Source organism: Cyanistes caeruleus, chromosome 2 (genome assembly GCF_971803275.1).
Source record: "Cyanistes caeruleus chromosome 2, bCyaCae1.hap1.1, whole genome shotgun sequence".
NCBI classification, from domain to species: Eukaryota; Metazoa; Chordata; class Aves; order Passeriformes; family Paridae; genus Cyanistes; species Cyanistes caeruleus.
In genome coordinates this window covers 1,118,495-1,137,193 of record NC_141702.1, presented here as the reverse complement: position 1 = coordinate 1,137,193, position 18,699 = coordinate 1,118,495, and the positions used below count along the sequence as shown (strand labels likewise).

The following is an 18,699-nucleotide window of genomic DNA, read 5'->3' as shown; positions in this document are numbered from 1 at the left end:
TTTCACTCTCCAGGATGGGTTTGATCCCTCTCCAGTTGAGGAAGGGGATTCCTTACTCAGGAATGGCTGGAAGGGAGCAGCTCAGGTGGCGAGGGATAGTTTGGAAGATCCAACCCTTGTCTGATATCCGTCGCTTCTCAATTCCCAGGGAAAGACATCCATACAAAAGAGCAGCTACGAGCCCCTCTGGAATGAACAAATCATCTTCACAGAGATGTTTCCCCCACTGTGCAAACGGATCAAGGTCCAGATCCGGGACTCGGACAAGGTCAACGACGTGGCCATCGGGACCCATTTCATCGATCTGAGGAAGATCTCCAATGAAGGGGACAAAGGTAAAATTGAAGTGGGGGCATTCCTTTAGCAGAGCTCCCAAAGTTTTCCAGGCTCCTCCCCACCCCTGGAATTCCTTGTTGCTCATCTGGAGAGACCCTGATGTCCTGAAATGTGAGAAGTTCCTGGACCAACACCCTGAAAACCAAGACCCATCACAGGACCTTCAGCCAATGCCTGAAAGCAGAGACACCCCAGAACAATTTGCTCTTCTGAAAATTCCATGGATGGGATGAGTGTTTTTCAGGCTCCCCATTCCCACACGTGGGCAAAGACGGGAAACCAGACATGGGACTGGAAAGGGGATAATGGGGGATTCTCCTTCCCCAGCCCTCGAAATGGGGAATTGCTGAAGACCTGCCCAGTTCCCATCACTGCCTTCCTGCAAATTTCCCTGGAAATAAAAACCCAGGAGGCTCCGGGGGGAGCTTTGGGTTCTGCACAACATCCTGAAATGAGAGGGCAGCTGAGGGGGAGCAGGGACAGGATGAGAAGGAACAGGGGAGGGTCAGGTTGGATTTTAGGAAAATTCCTTCCTGGAAGCAGCTGTTCATCCCTGGCATGGGTGGAGTTTCCATCCCTGGAGGGATTTAAAAGCCATTTGGATGTGGCACTTGGGGACATGGGTTAGTGGTGGCCTTGGCAATGCTGGGATCCGACGGAAAAACTGCTGGAAAAATCTGCAAATGCATTAGGCAGCAGATGGAGGTAAAAGACTTAAATCCTTCCACTCACCCTGGCTGGGCCAGGGCAGGCTCAGCTTGGCCAGCAGCAGGAATTTCTGCCTGGAAAGGGAGCTCAGGCCTTGGCAGGGGCTGCCCAGGGAGCTGCTGCAGTCTCATCCCTGGAGGTGTGCAGGGAATGTGTCCTGGATGTGGCACTCAGAGCTCTGGGCTGGGGACAAGGTGGGGATCAGGCACAGCTGGGGCTCCATGGGCTGGGAGGGATTTTCCAGCCTCAGGGATCCTGGGATTCCCTGAAAATTGTCTCCATGGATGGCGCAACCGCACTTCCATGGACACGCAAGAGCATAGCCCAGCCTGCGCCACCACACAGAGACCACGAGCCAACCACGAGCACCAAGATGTTCCCTTCTCCGTCCCCTTCCCACCTGCCCATTCCGTCCCTGCAGGTTTCCTGCCCACCTTCGGCCCCGCCTGGGTGAACATGTACGGCTCCACCCGGAACTACACCCTCATGGATGAGCACCAGGAACTCAACGAGGGCCTGGGCGAGGGCGTCTCCTTCCGCGCCCGGCTCCTGCTGGGCCTGGCCGTGGAGATCCTGGACACCACCAACCCCGAGATCAACAGCTCCACCGAGGTGCAGGTGGAGCAGGCCACGGCGGTGGCTGACGTAAGTGACCCCACAGATGTCCCCGTGACCCCGCAGCATCCCAGGGGGCAGTTTGGGGTCTCGGGAATATCGTACTGTTACCTTTGGTCTCACAAATCGAGGATTTCAAGTGTTGTCCCAGATATTCTGCATCCCACAGAGCAATGGAAGGAAATCTCACAGGACTCCAGGTTTTAGGATCATTCCAGTGCTCACTTCCCTTAGGAGAGCTGGGAATGTCAGCGACATTGTTTGTCTGGCACTGGCACAGCATTCCCAGAGAAGCTGTGGATGATCCATCCCTGGAAGTGTCCAAGGCCAGGCTGGACAGGGCTTGGAGCACCCTGGGATAGAGGAAGATGACCCTGCCCATGAAACCAGATGATCTTTAAGGTCCCTTCCCACCCAAGCCATTCCACGATTTCTATCAGCTCCTGAACTTAGGGATGTTTTTCCGTGTGGGAAATACACGCGGACAGTGACTCATCCCCTAATTCCAGTTGTTCCGCTCATATCCTGATGGGTTTCAATCAGAAACCAAGGATCTCACTGATTTACCAGCCAGGGGGAATGAAACCACCTGGAAACAGAACCATTCCGATTCCATGGGAGCATCCAGGCACCTGGATTTGTGTGCTTCGATCAGTTCGGTGGGGGTGAACTCAGGCTTGTATTCCTGAATTTCCCTGAGAGCCCCTCCTGGGCAAGGGGTGATGGGTCCCAACACAGTCCAAGGTTTAATTAAAAGATATTAAAATGAAACCTTTAATTAAACACTCCCTACAACGAGCCAAGAAATGGGAGTCAGAACCCTCCTGGTCCCTTTGGAAATGGCATCCCGAGGGATGGACCCTCAGCCCTGGGATCTCTTTCTCCTGCAGAACTGCAGCGGGAAGATGGAGGAATTCTTCCTCTTCGGAGCCTTCCTGGAGGCCACCATGATCGACAGGAAGATCGGGGACAAACCCATTAACTTTGAGGTCACCATAGGTTGGTTGTTGGTTCGGGGACTGTGATGGGTTGTGAAAATCAGAATCTGAAGCTGGGAGTGGGGTTTATTCCCAATTTTTCATTCCAACCCCTGCTAGAGCGGGTCTGGGGAGCGGGGAATGGCTCCTCCGTGGGCATGAGGGATGTGGGACCCCACGTCCCGTATTTTGTGCCTGATGGGCTGTGGCCAGGGGACCCGATCCCTCTCCCATCCTGGCTTTGTGCTCTGGAGACAGCAGCTCCAGGAGGGAATGTATTCCCAAAGGGATTGAGAGGGGACAGGAGCAGGGCACAGACACCTCTCCCTAATTTCCAGCTCCTGGATGTGGTTCCAGGAAGTCAAACTCTGACATTCTCTGTGATTCCAGCAGAGAAAACTTCTGACAACCCAAATTCAGTCCCAGAGCTGGGAGTTCCAACCCTGTGAACCGATTCCGTCTTTTTTTTCCCCTTGAGGTAACTATGGCAACCAGGTGGATGGCTCCAGCAAACCCCTCCTGCGGAGAAAGAAGGAGGGAGGGGATGGGGACGAGGAGGAGTCGGAGCTGCTCCAGAATTCCAGTGAGGATGAAGGTGGTGAGGATGGAGAGCTGGTCTCCGTTTCTTCATCCCAGCCCATGAAGCCTCTGGTCACGGACAGGTCAGTGTGTCCACCTGGGCACTGGGTCAGTGTGTCCACCTGGATTTGTGTGGTCAGTGTCATGGACAGGTCAGTGTGTCCACCTGGACACAGACAGGTCAGTGTGTCCACCTGGATTTGTGTGGTCACTGTGTCCACCTGTTCATGGACAGGTCAGTGTGTCCACCTGGAATTTTGTGGTCAGTGTGTCCACCTGGACACAGACAGGTCAGTGTGTCCACCTGGATTTGTGTGGTCAGTGTGTCCACCTGGTCACAGACAGGTCACTGTGTCCACCTGGATTTGTGTGGTCAGTGTGTCCACCTGGTGTGGCACTTGCGGACACGGGTCAGTGGTGGCCTGGGCAGTGAAATCTCAGATGGAAAAACTGCTGGAAAGATCTGCGAATGGATCAGGCAGGAGATTGGGACAATAATGCTCAAATCCTCTGCCTGTTGAGATGTGCCCAGGGAGGCCTGGATTTGCATCCCAAGGACTGGGATAAGAAAGATAATTGGATTTAAGATTATGAGATGCACTTCAAGTGGATTTCTATCAAGTTTTAGCAGTAGATTGGCATTAATTGAATTCACCATCGGATTAAATCAATTGGGAAAAGAAAACCCAGTGAAGTGTCTCCCTGGAATTCCCTCCCTGTTTCCATAAATATCCAGCAGAGTTAAGTCCCTCTGGAATTCCCTCCTCTGTTCCTCAGCTCTTTGTCCAGCTGAATCCCAAGGGGAGATGAGAAGTTCCGATGCTTTGGGGCCTCTCCCACCCCGTTTTCCCAAAAATCTCCAGCCTCTGGGAGCTGGGGGCCTCCCGCTCAACCACGGGGCACTGCTGACATCTGGTGGGAATACCCGGCAAGAGCTGGATTTGACTCCTGGTGATTCCAGGTGCAGCAGGATTCCCGTTTCCAGGTGGTGGATGCCGGCTCATGGCCAGCGCTCCAAGAGTGTGGATCGCCCTTCCTTTGGCAGTGCCGCCACCATTCCAAGGACAGGTTGGGCAGGGGTGGGAGCAGCTGGGAGAATCCCAGGATGGCCTGGGTGGGAAGGGATCTTAAAGATCACCCAGTTCCAGCCCCGACAGGTCCCAGTGTCCCAGGCTGCTCCAAGCCCCGTCCAGCCTGGCCTTGGCCATTCCCAGGGATGGGGCACTGCGCCCATCCATCCTGGGCCTGGCACCGGGAATGGCTTCGGGAGAAACGGAGCCTCTGCTCTCCAGGATGCAGCTCCTGAGCTCCTGTACCCCCTTTCCCAGAACGGCACATCCTGGGAGAGCACCGGGATGGGGTCCAGGTCAGGACCCCACGGAGTGTCCCTCCTGCCTCCCTTGCAGGAATTACTTCCACCTGCCCTACCTGGAGAAGAAGCCCTGCATCTACATCCGGAGCTGGTGGCAGGACCAGCGGCGCCGGCTCTACAACGCCAACATCATGGACAAGATCGCGGACAAACTGGTCAGGGGCAGACAGGGGTGGACAGGGATGGACAGGGATGGACAGGGATGGATGGGGTGGACAGGGATGGACAGGGAGGGACAGGGGTGGACAGAGATGGACAGGGGTGGACAGGGAGGGACAGGGGTGGATGGGGTGGTCAGGGAGGGACAGGGATGGACAGAGATGGACAGGGGTGGACAGGGATGAACAGTGGTAGTCAGGGATGTACAGGGACAGGGGCAGACAGGGAGGGTCAGGGGTGGACAGGGAGGGACAGAGGGGACACAGCAGGGATGTGGGACTGGCACAAGACACAGCCACATCCAGGCTCCCTGCACCTTGGTGCAAAGCAAGGACAGGCAGTACCTGGAAAGGGGGAAATTCCCAGGGAGGAATCACCAAATTCCAGCAGCTCCTTGGGAATTCTGTGGGTCAGATCCAAACATTCCCACAAAAGGGAACAGGAATGGGGAGGCTTTGTCACCTGGGCTGGAGGGGTGAAGCACTCATGTGGCAGACCCAGGGAAGGAAAAGCTCCAGTGATACCTTGGAGCCCCTTCCAGAGCTTAAAGGAGCTCTGGGAGAGCTGCAGAGGGACTTGGGACAAGCCTGGAGGGACAGAAGAAGGGGGAATGTGTATGAACTGGAAGAGGGGAGATTTGGGCAGGACATTGGGATGGAATTCTCCTCTGTGAGAGTGGGGAGGCCCTGCACAGGCTCCAAGGGATGGGGTTTGGAGCATCCTGGGATAGTGGAAGGTGTCTCTGCCCGTGGCAATGGAGTTGGAATTCAGTGATTCCCACCCAAACCATTCCATGGTTTCATGATTAAGTCTCAGTACATTCGCAAGGAGCCTTCGGGAGAGCTCCACATGAGCAGGACCATGGCAGGATCTGGGAAAGGTCCCCCTGACAGGTCCCTCCAAGAGGGTTTGGATCTTGGCCAGCTCAGTCCTTGAGGGCACCAGAGCCATTCCCAGCACCCAGAGCTGGGTCCCCAACCGTGTCCAGGGAAGCAGCTGGAGTTTCCCTCAGTGTGGGGTTGGATCAGGGGGTCCCTGGCCCCCCACCCCTCACACTGTCCCCATTGGTGCTGCAGGAGGAGGGGCTCAACGACGTGCAGGAGATGATCAAGACAGAGAAACCGCACCCAGAGCGCCGGCTCCGAGGGGTCCTGGAGGAGCTGAGCAGCGGCTGCCTGTGAGTGGCACGTGGGAAGGGTGGGAATGTCACCTCACCGTGCCCTGTCCTCGGGATGATGGAACAACATTCCATGACACTGGCACAGGACCGGATCTTTTGGGCTGGAGCACAGTGCTTCCGTCTGCACCCCAAAGCAGCGGTGAAAACATCAATCCTGTGGCCTCCACAGGCTGGTGGCTCCTGGCGGCACCTGATGACACCTCCTGTCCCTTCCTGACTCTGAGTCCACACTCTGAACCGGCCTCTCATCCACAGTTTTGTTGGAGATTGGAGGGAATGAGAGCGTTTCCCTCCAGGGACGTGGCTAGGCTGGCAGAGAGTTCCCTGGGAAGGGAATTCCCTGGGAATTCTCATGGGAATCACCGGGCGGCCTTTCCCCGCAGGCGCTTCCTGACCCTGGCTGACAAGGACCAGCATCACTCGTCCCGCACGAGGCTGGACCGGGAGAGGCTCAAATCCTGCATGCGGGAGCTGGTGAGTGGGATCTGGTCCCTAAAGGGGCTCCAGGAGAGCTGGAGAGGGACTGGGGACAAGGTCTGGAGGCCCAGGAGCCAGGGAATGGCTGCCAGTGCCAGAGGGCAGGGCTGGATGGGATTTGGGGCAGGAATTGTTCCCTGGCAGGGTGGGCAGGCCCTGGCACGGGTTGTTCAGGGAAGCTTTGGGAAGCGTGGAGGAGGATTCCTGAGCAGGAGCTGGAATTTGGTCCATGGACACTCCAGTTTCCAGTCCCTGGGGGTCGAGGGCTTGGGGTTTAATTCTGAGCAGAGGAGCCCAAAGCCCACTCAGGTCTCATCCAAGCCCCAGGTGTCACCGGGACCTCTCCTGCATCCCCTCCACCAGACTCTGGAAAGAAATTTGGGAGCACAGAGGAGCTGGAAAGGGGAATTTTGGGAATCCTGCAGAGCAGAGCTGCCCCAGAGACAGAAGTTTGGGGGTGATTTTGGGAACCCCACAGAGCACCCCAGGGACAGAGGTTTGGGGTGATTTTGGGAACCCCACAGAGCAGACATGGACAGAAGTTTAGGGGTGATTTTAGGAACCCCACAGAGCAGAGCTGCCCCAGGGACAGAGGTTTGGGGGTGGTGGCCCCACTCCTTGCCAAGGATGTGCAGGAGAGATGGACGAGGAGCTGGTGGCTTCTCCAGCTGGCACAGCAAAGGACACCAGCTTCAGTGGCCAGCTGCATCCTCAAGAGCCAGGAATTGTTAAATTCCATGCATTCCCATGGAAGTTCCAAGGATCAGGAGCTCGGTGACAGCAGGAGAGGCATCTTCCTTAAGCCACCCCAAAATTCTCCAAGCTCAGGTGACACCTTTGGGGTGACATCTTCTCCTGAGCTGTCTCTGCCCTCTCCAGGGCTCTCCCATGCCAAGGTCAACAAAAATGTGTCTGACAGTGTCCACCCTGGCGTGGTGAGATTGATTTCCTTTGTCCAAGCTGTGTCCTGATGTCCCGGCTGTCCCCACAGGAGAACATGGCCCAGCAGGCCACGGCCCTGCGCTCCCAGGTCAAGAGGAACACCATGAAGGACAAGCTGAAGTTGGTGCAGAACTTCCTGCAGAAACTGCGGTTCCTGGCAGACGAGGTGGGTCCTTCAAGGGCAGATGGGGCTCTGGCTGGGGCAGCTCATGGAGACAGAAAGCTGGGATGGATGGATGGATGGATGGATGGATGGATGGATGATGGATGGATAATGGATGATGGATGATGGATGGATGATGGATGGATGGATGATGGATGGATGATGGATGGATGGATGATGGATGGATGATGGATGGATGGATGATGGATGGATGGATGGATGATGGATGGATGGATGATGGATGATGGATGGATAGATGGATGGATGGATGGATGATGGATGGATGATGGATGGATGATGGATGGATGATGGATGGATGATGGATGAAGGATGGATGGATGATGGATGGATGATGGATGGATGATGGATGGATGGATGATGGATGGATGATGGATGGATGATGGATGGATGATGGATGGATGATGGATGGATGATGGATGGATGATGGATGGATGATGGATGGATGGATGGATGATGGATGGATGATGGATGGATGATGGATGGATGGATGGATGATGGATGGATGATGGATGAATGATGGATGATGGATGGATGGATGGATGGATGGATGGATGGATGATGAATGATGGATTGATGGATGGATTGATGGATGGATGGATGGATGGATGGATGGATGGATGGATGGATGGATGGATGATGGATGGATACCTCCAAGGGCAGGTGAGGTCTCTGCAAGGAGCCATTCCAAGTCCATGAGCTGCCCCATGACCCCTGTGTGCTCCTGGGTGGGAATGATCTCATGTAAAAGAAATTAAAGAGTTTCCCAGGCAGGGACAGAGCTGGGTCCTCCTGCAGCAGAGCTGGAGATGTTTCAGCAGGTCTCTGCCATGGAGGGATCCTGTGGATCCCTGGGAAATCAGGAAGTGGAAGATGAGACATCAAATCCCAGACTGGTTTGGGTGGGAAGAGATTTGAAATCCCATCCAGCTCCAACTCTGGCACCTTCCACCATCCCAGGTTGCTCCAAGCCCCATCCAGCCTGGCCTGGGATCCAGGGACAGCCACAGCTGCTCTGGGAATTCCAGCCCAGCCCCTCCACACCTTCCCAGCCAGGAATTCCTTCCCAATATCCCATCCAGCCCTGCCCTCTGGCACTGGGAGCCATTCCCTGGGTCCTGCCCCTCCAGGCCTTGTCCCCAGTCCCGCTCCCACTCTCCTGGAGCTCCTTTAGGTTCCGGAATGATTCCATGACATTTTTCCGGTTTAGGAGTGGCTCAGAGGGGGTTCTTGGCTCTCCCTGGAGCTGCAGCTGTTCCACCTCCTGCTTCCATTTCCCAGGGAAGGCTCCCAGCTCCATCCTTGGTTACAGCCAGGCCCTCCTTGGTCCTGACCCAATCCAGATTTGAGGAGTGATGGGCCCTGTCCAAACTGGGAACCTTTCCCTAGAAAGGGATAAAGGAATGGCCACTGCCTTCTCCTCCCCAAGGTCAGGGGAGGAGAGAAGGAAAACCTTCAGTCTTCCATGCCCAAATTTTTATTTTTTTTAAACTTTAACCAACATAAATCCCAGTTTCTTTCCTGACGGGCTTAGCTCTGAGCAGCTTTTTTGGAGTGGGAATCTCAAAACAGTTCCGGTCCCCCCCAGTGTGGCACCAGCCACACCCATCTTCCATGGAATCTGTTGGATTTGCCTCCAGCAGGTCTCCAGCCCCGCCTGTGCCTCCGTGGTCGGAGCTGGGGCACTGACAGGGCTCTCCTGTGGCATTCCCAGCCCCAGCACACGATTCCCGACGTTTTCATCTGGATGATGAGCAACAACAAGCGCATCGCCTACGCCCGCATCCCTTCCAAGGACATCCTGTACTCCATCGTGGACGAGGAGATGGGCAAGGACTGCGCCAAAGTGAAGACGGTTTTCCTCAAGGTGAGGATCCACCTGTCCCAGGGAAGCTGCAGCCAAGGGGAGGGAAAAGGAGGGAATTTGGGAGACGAGGATGAGAGTTTTGTATCCATTTTTGCTGGGCTTGAACATTGCAAGAATATGATTCATGCTTTGCTGCTAGGGGTGCAAATCTGCCCCTAGGGAGGTTGAAGCACCGACCTTACCCAGTCCACTAAGTGGGAAATGTTTGGGAAGAGGGAGATGTTTGATCCAGCTGGAGATCCAGAGAATTTCTGGCTTAGGAAAAGGAAACGACGGTGGGCAGAGGACAATGCACGAGCCAGAGCAGTGTCGTGATCCCAAAGGACTCTTGGGTTTAAACAACAGCAGCACAATGCCCCAAAGAGATTGGGTTCTCCAAGAGGGGTCTGTCCATATTCCCCATATCCACGTGAACTCTCCCATTCCTTGTGCCCAGCTCCCTGGGAAGAGGGGGTTCGGCCCGGCTGGATGGACAGTCCAGGCCAAGATGGAGATCTACCTGTGGCTGGGCCTCAACAAGCAGCGCAAGGACTACCTGAGCGGCCTCCCCTGCGGGTTTGAGGAGAAGAAAGTGCCCCGAGGCCAAAACCTGCCCTCCTTCCCACCCATCAGCCTCCTGTACACCAGTAAGGAGCTCCCATGGGATGGGGCATGGAGAGGGCGAGAGGGAGGGAGCCTGGCTGGACACCCCCTGGTCCAAGGGTTTCCAGGAGTTAAGGGGGAAATCGTTCCAGTTGCCTCAAGAGAGTTGTGGGGTGGGAATTGTGTCCCCTCATGACAATCCTATTCAGAGTTGTTGCCCACGCAACAAGGATGCCAAGGAAATCCCTATTTATTTGGGATTTACACTTTGAGTTGCGATCCTTCACCCATGAGCAAAACCAGGCTCCTGAGATGTCCCTTGGGCGGGCTCCCAGAGGCCATCCCATCCCATTCCCTCTCTCTTCCAGAGAAACAGGTGTTCCAGCTGCGAGCCCACATGTACCAAGCCAGGAGTCTGTTCGCAGCCGACAGCAGCGGCCTCTCGGATCCCTTTGCACGGGTCTTCTTCATCTCCCAGAGCCAGTGCACCGAGGTGAACATTTCTGGGATGCAGGCATGGAGGGATGCGGCTCTGCAGGCTCCACACTGCTCCCGTGGCACAGATCCCATGAACAAGGATTAGGCTGATCCCGTGCTCCTGTGGGGGGAGAGCAGCTCTGGAATTGGGCATTGACTCTTTCCAGGAGATCTCTCCCCAGGAGTCCATTCCCAATATATGTCCCACATCCCACTGGCTGTGATTCCCCATGATTCCCCGTGATTCCCTGTGATTCCCTGTGATTCCCTGTGATTCCCTGCCGGTTTAGGCAGAACTGGGTCATGCTAAAGTGATTTTTAGTCTTCCCAGTCCAAGGGTCTCCAAGCTTTATGAAGCCTGGACACTGGGAATAATCCAGCTCTGCTCATCTGCTATTGGATTGCTTCCCTCAGAAGAATCCTTGGGAAATTCCCAATGTCTCCCTGATCCAAAAAACACACAGCAGCCCCACCTGCCACCCTTTCCCAGGACCCTGGTCCATTCCTGCAGCAGTAGGAATCCCTCCCATTTTCCCAGGTTCTCAACGAGACCCTTTGCCCAACCTGGGACCAGCTCCTGGTGTTCGACAACGTGGAGCTGTACGGGGAAGCTCACGAGATGCGGGATGACCCCCCCATCATCGTCATCGAGATCTACGACCAGGACACCGTGGTAAGAAAATCCCACGGAATTGTGCGTGGTTTGGATGCCGGGATCTCTCCAGATTTGGAGGCAGAGGATTTGGGGAGCTTTTTTTCTCTCCTGATTCTTGGAAAATGGTCCTGTCACATCTACCATGGAGCTTCTGCTCATAAATCTCAGATGTGGCTTGATGTATCTTATTTTTGGAGAGGGAAGAAAGAGACTGCAGCCAAGGAGCCTTTCCATTTGGGAAAAGTGCTCATCCCTGGCCTCCTTGGTGTCCCAACCTTCAGCTGTCCCAAACCTCCTTCAAGGAGTCATGACTGAAAGTTTTCCCTGGGCTTTGGCAGACCAAAACCAGAGCACTGATGTCATTCCTGGTCTGACCATGATGGGGAGAATCGCAGGGGTAATTTGGGAATTCCCATGCTGGATCCCCAACCCTAAGTGCTCCTAGGGAGAACCGCAGGGCTAATCTTGGAATTCCCGTGTTGGATCCCCAACCCCAAGCACTCTTGTGGAGAACCGCAGGGCTAATCTTGGAATTCCTGTGTTGGATCTCCAAACCCAAGCGCTCCTGGGGAGAACCATGGAGCTAATTTTGGAATTCCTGTGTTGGATCCCCAACCCTAAGTTCTCCTGGAGAGAATCACAGGGATAATTTTAGAATTCCCATGTTGAATCCCCAACCCCAAGCACTCTTGTGGAGAACCACGGGGATAATCTTGGAATTCCCGTGTTGGATCTCCAACCACAGCGGCTCTTGCGGAGAACCACAGGGTAGTTTTGGAATTCCCATGTTGGATCTCCAACCCCAAGTGCTCCTGGGGAGAGAATCACAGGGATAATTTTAGAATTCCCATGTTGGATCCCCAACCCCAAGCACTCTCTTGGAGAACCACGGGGCTAATCTTGGAATTCCTGTATTGGATCTCCAACCCCAAGGGCTCCTGGGGAGAACCACAGGGCTAATCTTGGAATTCCTGTGTTGGATCTCCAACCACAGCGGCTCTTGTGAAGAACCACAGGGGTAATTTTGGAATTCCTATGTTGGATTTCCAACCCCAAGTGCTCCTGGGGAGACCCGCAACCTGTGTTGGATTGGCAACCTGTGTGGGATGCCCAACCCCAAGCACTCTTTCCGTAGGGAAAAGCCGATTTCATGGGCCGAACATTCGCCAAGCCGGTGGTGAAGATGTCGGATGAGCAGTACTGCCCCCCGCGCTTCCCGCCGCAGCTGGAATATTACCAGATCTACCGTGGCAACGCCACAGCTGGGGACCTGCTGGCCGCCTTCGAGCTGCTCCAGGTGCCAGCCGGACAAAGGGATGGGGAGAATGGATGCAGGGTTGGAAGAGAGAGGGACAACTGGGAATGACCAGGAATAACTGCCCCTTCACCTGGTTGTTGGTCTGCTGAGCCCTTGTAGTCTCTCTTGGATGGATCAACCACTTGTTCATCAAAGACACCTGCAAGTGTCCGAGGCCAGGCTGGATGAGGCTTGGAGCAGCCTGGAAAGGCAGAAGGTGCCCCTGCCTGTGGAATTCAGTGGTCTGCAAAGTCCCTCCCAGCCCAAACCATTCCATGATTCCTGGTCTGGGGCAATGCCAGAGTTATATTCTCCCACTTTTTTTTGTGCCTCCTGTTCTGAAAAAGCTGAAATGCTTTTCCTGTCTCCTTTTCCTGCCAGGGCAGGTGCTCATCCAAGCCCCTTTTCTCCTGATTTTCCTTGGACTGGGGGAATTGCTCACATGGAATATTTTATCTTTCCCAAGCCCTGGACTGGAAATGGGACCTTAAAGCTGCTCCTGGGCTGAGCTCCGGGACCACATCTCCATTTCCTACTACAGCTCAGCAGATGCAATTCCAGGATGGAGCAGCTCTGGGATGGGATACATTGGTGGGCTGAGAAGTTTGGGTTGCTCTGGGACTGTTCTGTGTGGAAGGACAGCAATTCCCAGCACCTTCTGCTCCTGTGTTTTCCTCTTCCCAGAGCACCTGCCCTGGGCTCTCAGCCCTCTGAGACACCCCAGATCCAACAACTGGGACCAGTTCCAGTTGGGACACAGCCCAGGTCCCTCCGGAATTCACCCCTGCCCATGGCAGGGGTTGATCATTGAGGTCCCTCCCAAGCCAAACCAATTGCGATTCCACAATTCTGTGAGAAGGACAAAAACCACTTCCCAGCATCTCAGAGTAGCAGATCCTAACCCGTGATCCATCTCCTGCAGATCGGCCCTGGGGGTAAATCAGACCTGCCCCCAATCGACGGCCCCACGGACATGGACCGAGGTCCCATCCTGCCGGTGCCTCTGGGAATTCGGCCGGTGCTGAGCAGATACAGAGTGGAGGTAACCAGTGTCCATGTGGAGGGCTGCCCGGGGCAGGAGAGCATCTCCAAGGGTGCTGGAAGGGCAGGAGGGAACTGGGAGTCAAGGATCTGTCCATGGTGGCCAGACTGGGAACCAGGCTGCAGCATCCCTAAAAAAACCAGGGAATTGGATCATTCCTTGCTGTCATACCTGGGAAGGACAGTGAGTGAGCAGTACCTGGGCTGAGATGAAGCCCAGGGAACGTTTGAGATGGACACAGAGCTGGATCATCTGCTCCCAAAGCAATCCCATATCTCAGATGTTCTGTACCCCATCAACCTCAGACAACAAGGATGGGATGCTTCTCATCTACCCATGGCAGGGAACGGAGCTGGGAAGGGGCTGGAGCCCCAGGAGAGGCTGAGGAAGCTGGGAAAGGGGCTCAGCCTGGAGAAAAGGAGGCTCCGGGGGCACCTTGTGGCTCTGCACAAGTCCCTGCCAGGAGGGGACAGCCAGGAGGGCTCGGGCTCTGCTCCCAGGGCACAGGGACAGGACAAGGGGAAATGGCCTCAGGCTGGGCCAGGGCAGGCTCAGCTTGGCCAGCAGCAGGAATTTCTCCCTGGAAAGGGAGCTCAGGCCTTGGCAGGGGCTGCCCAGGGAGCTGCTGCAGTCTCATCCCTGGAGGTGTGCAGGGAATTCCTGGATGTGGCACTCAGAGCTCTGGGCTGGGGACAAGGTGGGGATCAGGCACAGCTGGGGCTCCATGGGCTGGGAGGGATTTTCCAAACGATTCCATGGTTCCGTGATGTGTCCCATGAGGGCCCGTGTCCCTTGGAGGTCCCGGTGGACATCCATGACCCAGGCAACGCCCACAGGGATGTTCAGGGCACATCTCGGCCCCACATAAAGGTGTCTCTGCTCAGGTGAGGTGCCACTGACCAGGTCTCCAAAGGGATCTTGGCTCCTGGTTTTCCACACATTTGTGATAAATGAGTTGTTCTCCTCTCAATTTCAGTTGAGCCATGGGGAATGAGGAGGAGGGAAAAATCTCCATTTTGGGGAATTTTGGATGGTGGATGGTGGGACAGTGAAGTTTCCCCAGTGACACTGATTCCACTGGGACAAAGCGATGGCAGTGCTGCATCCAGAGCCACCACAGATGGACAGAGCTGCTCTGTGGATTCCCAGGGCAGGAAAAAGCCAGGAAGGGAGAAAAGCAGGAAAAAGGGTGTTGAGGGCAGCAGGCTGTCAGGAGGAGATGCCTCAGGGATCCACCACTGCCCTGTAATGACATCGACAGTGGGATCCCTCTCCATGGAGAACCAGCTCCCAGGGATTGTCCCTCTCACGTTCACATGCTCCCTTCTCCTCCTCCTCCTCCTGCCCTAGATCTTGTTCTGGGGGCTCAGGGACCTGAAGAGAGTGAACCTGGCCCAGGTGGACCGGCCCCGCGTGGACATTGAGTGTGCTGGGAAGGGTGTCCAGTCTGCCCTGATCCAGAACTACAAGAAAAACCCCAACTTCAGCACTTTGGTCAAGTGGTTCGAGGTGGTGAGTGTGGTCCCTTCCCTCTGATCCCTCAGCTGGAACCCACCAGAATTTCTGGACCCCACCGTGGCTCTGAACCTTTTACTCCAGTTTTCCCAAAACAATGGAACACATTGGACACCATTCCTTTCTTTACCTGAGGGCTCCCAAGCCATATTTTGCTGGAACAGCTCTGCCCTAATCCCTACTGCCTTTCCCAGCACGATCCCATTCCCAATCCCTACTGCCGTTCCCAGCACGATCCCATTCCCAATCCCTACTGCCTTTCCCAGCATGATCCCATTCCCAATCCCTACTGCCCTTCCCAGCGTAATCCCATTCCCAATCCCTACTGCCTTTCCCAGCATGATCCCATTCCTAATCCCTACTGCCCTTCCCAGCATGATCCCATTCCTAATCCCAGCTGTCCTTCCCAGCATGATCCCATTCCCAATCCCTACTGCCTTTCCCAGCATGATCCCATTCCCAATCCCTACTGCCCTTCCCAGTGTAATCCCATTCCCAATCCCTACTGCCCTTCCCAGCATGATCCCATTCCCAATCCCAACTGTCCTTCCCATCATGACCCCATTCCTAACCCCAGCTGTCCTTCCCAACCACCAAACCAGGTGCTCCCAGTCCGTGATAACCATCCCTCCTCTGCCTCCCAGGACCTCCCGGAGAACGAGCTGCTGCACCCGCCCCTGAACATCCGCGTGGTGGACTGCCGGGCCTTCGGGCGCTACACCCTGGTGGGCTCCCACACCGTCAGCTCCCTCCGCAAGTTCATCTACCGCCCACCCGATAAGAAAGCTCAGCACTGGAACATGGCAGGTACCAGGACTGGGACATGGGGACCTGGTCTGGGACATCCCTGGGGAGAAGAGGGAGGTGGGATGGGCTGTGAGGACCATGAGATGGTTGGCTAACCCACAGAACTTCTGGGTTTGTGTCCAGTCTCATCCAGAACTGCAGGACACACCCCAGCTTCAGCACTTTGGTGGTTCCAGGTGGTGAATCTCCACTTCCCTCTGAGTCCTCAGCTGGAACCCAGAATTCCTGGAGCCCAAGCTGTGGCTCTGAGCCCTTTGCTGTGGTTTCCTCACCAGGGTGAGGAGCCACAGGGTACAATCCACGATTTCCTGTTGATTTTTTGACCTCTGAGTCTTGCCTGCTCCCCAGTTCCTGTAAGACAAGAAAGGTTCACCTCCGACATCTCTGCAGCTTCAGGACTTGAGTCCCCAGATGCTCCTCAGGACTGGGACAGGATTTGGCCACACTCAGTCCCCGTGGGGGCTGTAAAGAGCAGAGGTCCAGGCCCCTCTCAACCCCAATCCATCATCTTCTGCAGCAAAACCTGGCCCAGACCCACTTCCCACCCATCCCAGTGGCCGAGGGCTTGGGAGCCATGGGAATTACTCCTCTCCTCCCAGCTTTGGGGCTGGAGGCTGGGCGAGATTCCCAAGTACATGTTTGGTTCTGTCCAGCTGGACCAGGGGTTGTGTCCAAGCCAACGGAATCTTTCAGGACAATTTTCCCTGCCTCTTCTCTGGACATTTCCTGCTTATCCTCTACCTTCCTTTGCTGTTTGTGGGATTTTGGTCCTGCCAAAGGCTCTGTGCTCATTTCCACTGCTCCAAACAAGGTGGTCCCACAGTGCTCCGGCCTAAATCCTGCGTGATCTCACCTGAGCTCAGTTTCTAGCCTGAATCCTGTAGGATCTTGTAACTTTTCTCTATAAAATTATTTTTAGTTTCTTTTTTCTCTTTCTCTGATTCTGCTGCACTTCTGTATTTTTCTTTCTCTTCTTGGATTTCTCAGTCTCCTCTGAGCCAAGCTCCTTTGGGATCCTCCCTCATGGGGAGTCCCGCTTATCTCAGTTCTTTAGGTTTAAAGAAAACTCCCGAACTCGTTAGAATCTTGTTTCTCATGTTTGTTAGAAGGTCATCACAAACCTGGCAGGTCTCTCCAGACTGGCTGCACAATTTAAATCACTGCAGTCTGGTACATTTCTTTCTTCTGATGGTACAAACAAGGCCTTGTGGCTCACTTTGGCTTTGAAAGCACAAAATGGCCTCAAACTACGCAGTTCTTTTATCTTTATACTTATTTTACCCAATTAACAACAGACACGTATATTATTTTTCTTAATGATCCAATGACCCATCACCTCTGTGCTGCACTGCAGCATTTTCTGTCCAATCATTCACTATCACCCCAAAACCTCTAGGAGAAGAACATGAAGGAGAAAGAAGAAGGAAAAGAAACAACATTCTAAATCCTCCATCTTGCCTTCTGCTTTCTAAACTAACTTTAAACTAACTTTTTCACCCAGTGACTTAAGAAATTCTCTAATCTACACACTCACACTTTTAGCTTTTCTATCTAACTTTGTTTTCATGTATCACCATGAAAACATGCTCATGAATTTTATATTGTATGAAATTCAGTGTTTTTCTGGATCTTAGAACTAAGTATAAGAAACAAAGGCACACACTCTGCGTCTCAGACTCCAACAGGTCTCACCTGAACTCTCTCATTTTCTGGCCTGAATCCTGTAGGATCTCGCCTGAACTATCGGTTTCTCCTCTCCACTGTCCCTCTCCCTTGTTCTTTCTCCTTTTCTGTCCTCTGTCCAGCCAAACACCTCAACGGCTGCCTGGCCATGACCAGCAGGGCCCATCGCTCTCGCCCCACAGGGGAGATCGTTGTCAACATGGAGCCCGAGGTTCCCATCAAGAAGATGGACACGATGGTGAAGCTGGAAGCTGTGAGTATCCGTGTGGCAGCACCTTTCCCCTCATGGAATTGCCAATTTCTGAGGGATTTCAACCTGAACTGGGTAGGCAGTGTGTCCCAGGGCTGTCGGGCTGTGTCACACTGAATGTCCCTGTGACTGTCTTTGTGCCCAGAATGGGAATTTCAACTCCTTTTCCCACCCTTCTGCTCCAGAGCTTCCTCCACAAAAACAGATTCCTGCCAAGCTGCTCCAGGGCTGGAGCCCCTCTGCCATGGAGCCAGGCTGGCAGAGCTGGGGGTGCTCACCTGGAGAAGGATCCAGGGAGAGCTCAGAGCCCCTTGCAGGGCCCAAAGGGGCTCCAGGAGAGCTGGAGAGGGACTGGGGACAAGGAATGGAGGGCCAGGAGCCAGGGAATGGCTTCCAGTGGCAGAGGGCAGGGCTGGATGGGATAATGGGAAGGAATTCCCAGCTGGGAGGATGGGAAGGGGCTGGGCTGGAATTCCCAGAGAAGCTGGGTTGCCATTTGTGTCCCCAAAAGTGTCCAAGGCCAGTTTGGACATGGGGGTTTGGAGCAGCCTGGGATGGTGGAATGGATGTCCCTGCCCATGAGAGGAGCTTTAGGGTCCCTTCCCACCCAAACCATTCTGGGGTTTGATGATTTGCGCTCAGCTGAGGGTGTGTCCTGAACCTGCTCTCCCTCTCCCTGTTCCCTTCCATCCCGGGCGGCAGAATTCTGATGCAGTGGTGAAGGTGGATGTGGTAAGTGATGGATCTTCTCTGCATCCCTGCTCCCAACTCTCTTGCTCCCTCCCCAACCCCTCCGTGACACTTCCAGCAGACCAGGCACCCTTCCCAGCCTGATCCAGGCAGGGACATCACCCCTCTGTCCCACGATGACACACACCAGCACTGTCCCCTCAAGAGATGTGGCAGTGGCCTCCTTCCTGCAGTCTGGGAAGCTCTTTTGGGCCAGGACTTCTCATCCCAGCTGTCCCAGGAGGAGCCGGACGGGCAGCGCCCTGTGG

The 18,699-nt window shown here is 54.7% G+C and overlaps 1 protein-coding gene across 4 annotated transcripts in view; it reads left to right on the top strand.

Moving 5' to 3' along the window:
- Positions 1 to 18,699, top strand: part of OTOF (otoferlin) — an 81,245-nt gene that overhangs the window by 47,043 nt on the left and 15,503 nt on the right. For 2 of the 4 annotated variants that reach the window (XM_086875360.1, XM_086875361.1), the window contains 18 exons: positions 149 to 335; positions 1,466 to 1,689; positions 2,550 to 2,658; positions 3,115 to 3,298; positions 4,622 to 4,742; positions 5,823 to 5,923; positions 6,310 to 6,400; positions 7,395 to 7,511; positions 9,241 to 9,393; positions 9,830 to 10,019; positions 10,344 to 10,468; positions 10,991 to 11,125; positions 12,243 to 12,404; positions 13,327 to 13,446; positions 14,797 to 14,958; positions 15,606 to 15,768; positions 17,574 to 17,704; positions 18,404 to 18,433. In XM_086875360.1, coding sequence (XP_086731486.1) covers positions 149 to 335; positions 1,466 to 1,689; positions 2,550 to 2,658; positions 3,115 to 3,298; positions 4,622 to 4,742; positions 5,823 to 5,923; positions 6,310 to 6,400; positions 7,395 to 7,511; positions 9,241 to 9,393; positions 9,830 to 10,019; positions 10,344 to 10,468; positions 10,991 to 11,125; positions 12,243 to 12,404; positions 13,327 to 13,446; positions 14,797 to 14,958; positions 15,606 to 15,768; positions 17,574 to 17,704; positions 18,404 to 18,433 — 2,505 coding nt within the window. The remainder of the gene's footprint in view (positions 1 to 148; positions 336 to 1,465; positions 1,690 to 2,549; positions 2,659 to 3,114; positions 3,299 to 4,621; positions 4,743 to 5,822; positions 5,924 to 6,309; positions 6,401 to 7,394; positions 7,512 to 9,240; positions 9,394 to 9,829; positions 10,020 to 10,343; positions 10,469 to 10,990; positions 11,126 to 12,242; positions 12,405 to 13,326; positions 13,447 to 14,796; positions 14,959 to 15,605; positions 15,769 to 17,573; positions 17,705 to 18,403; positions 18,434 to 18,699) is intronic. The other 2 variants (XM_086875359.1, XM_086875362.1) reach the window with 1 other exon arrangement.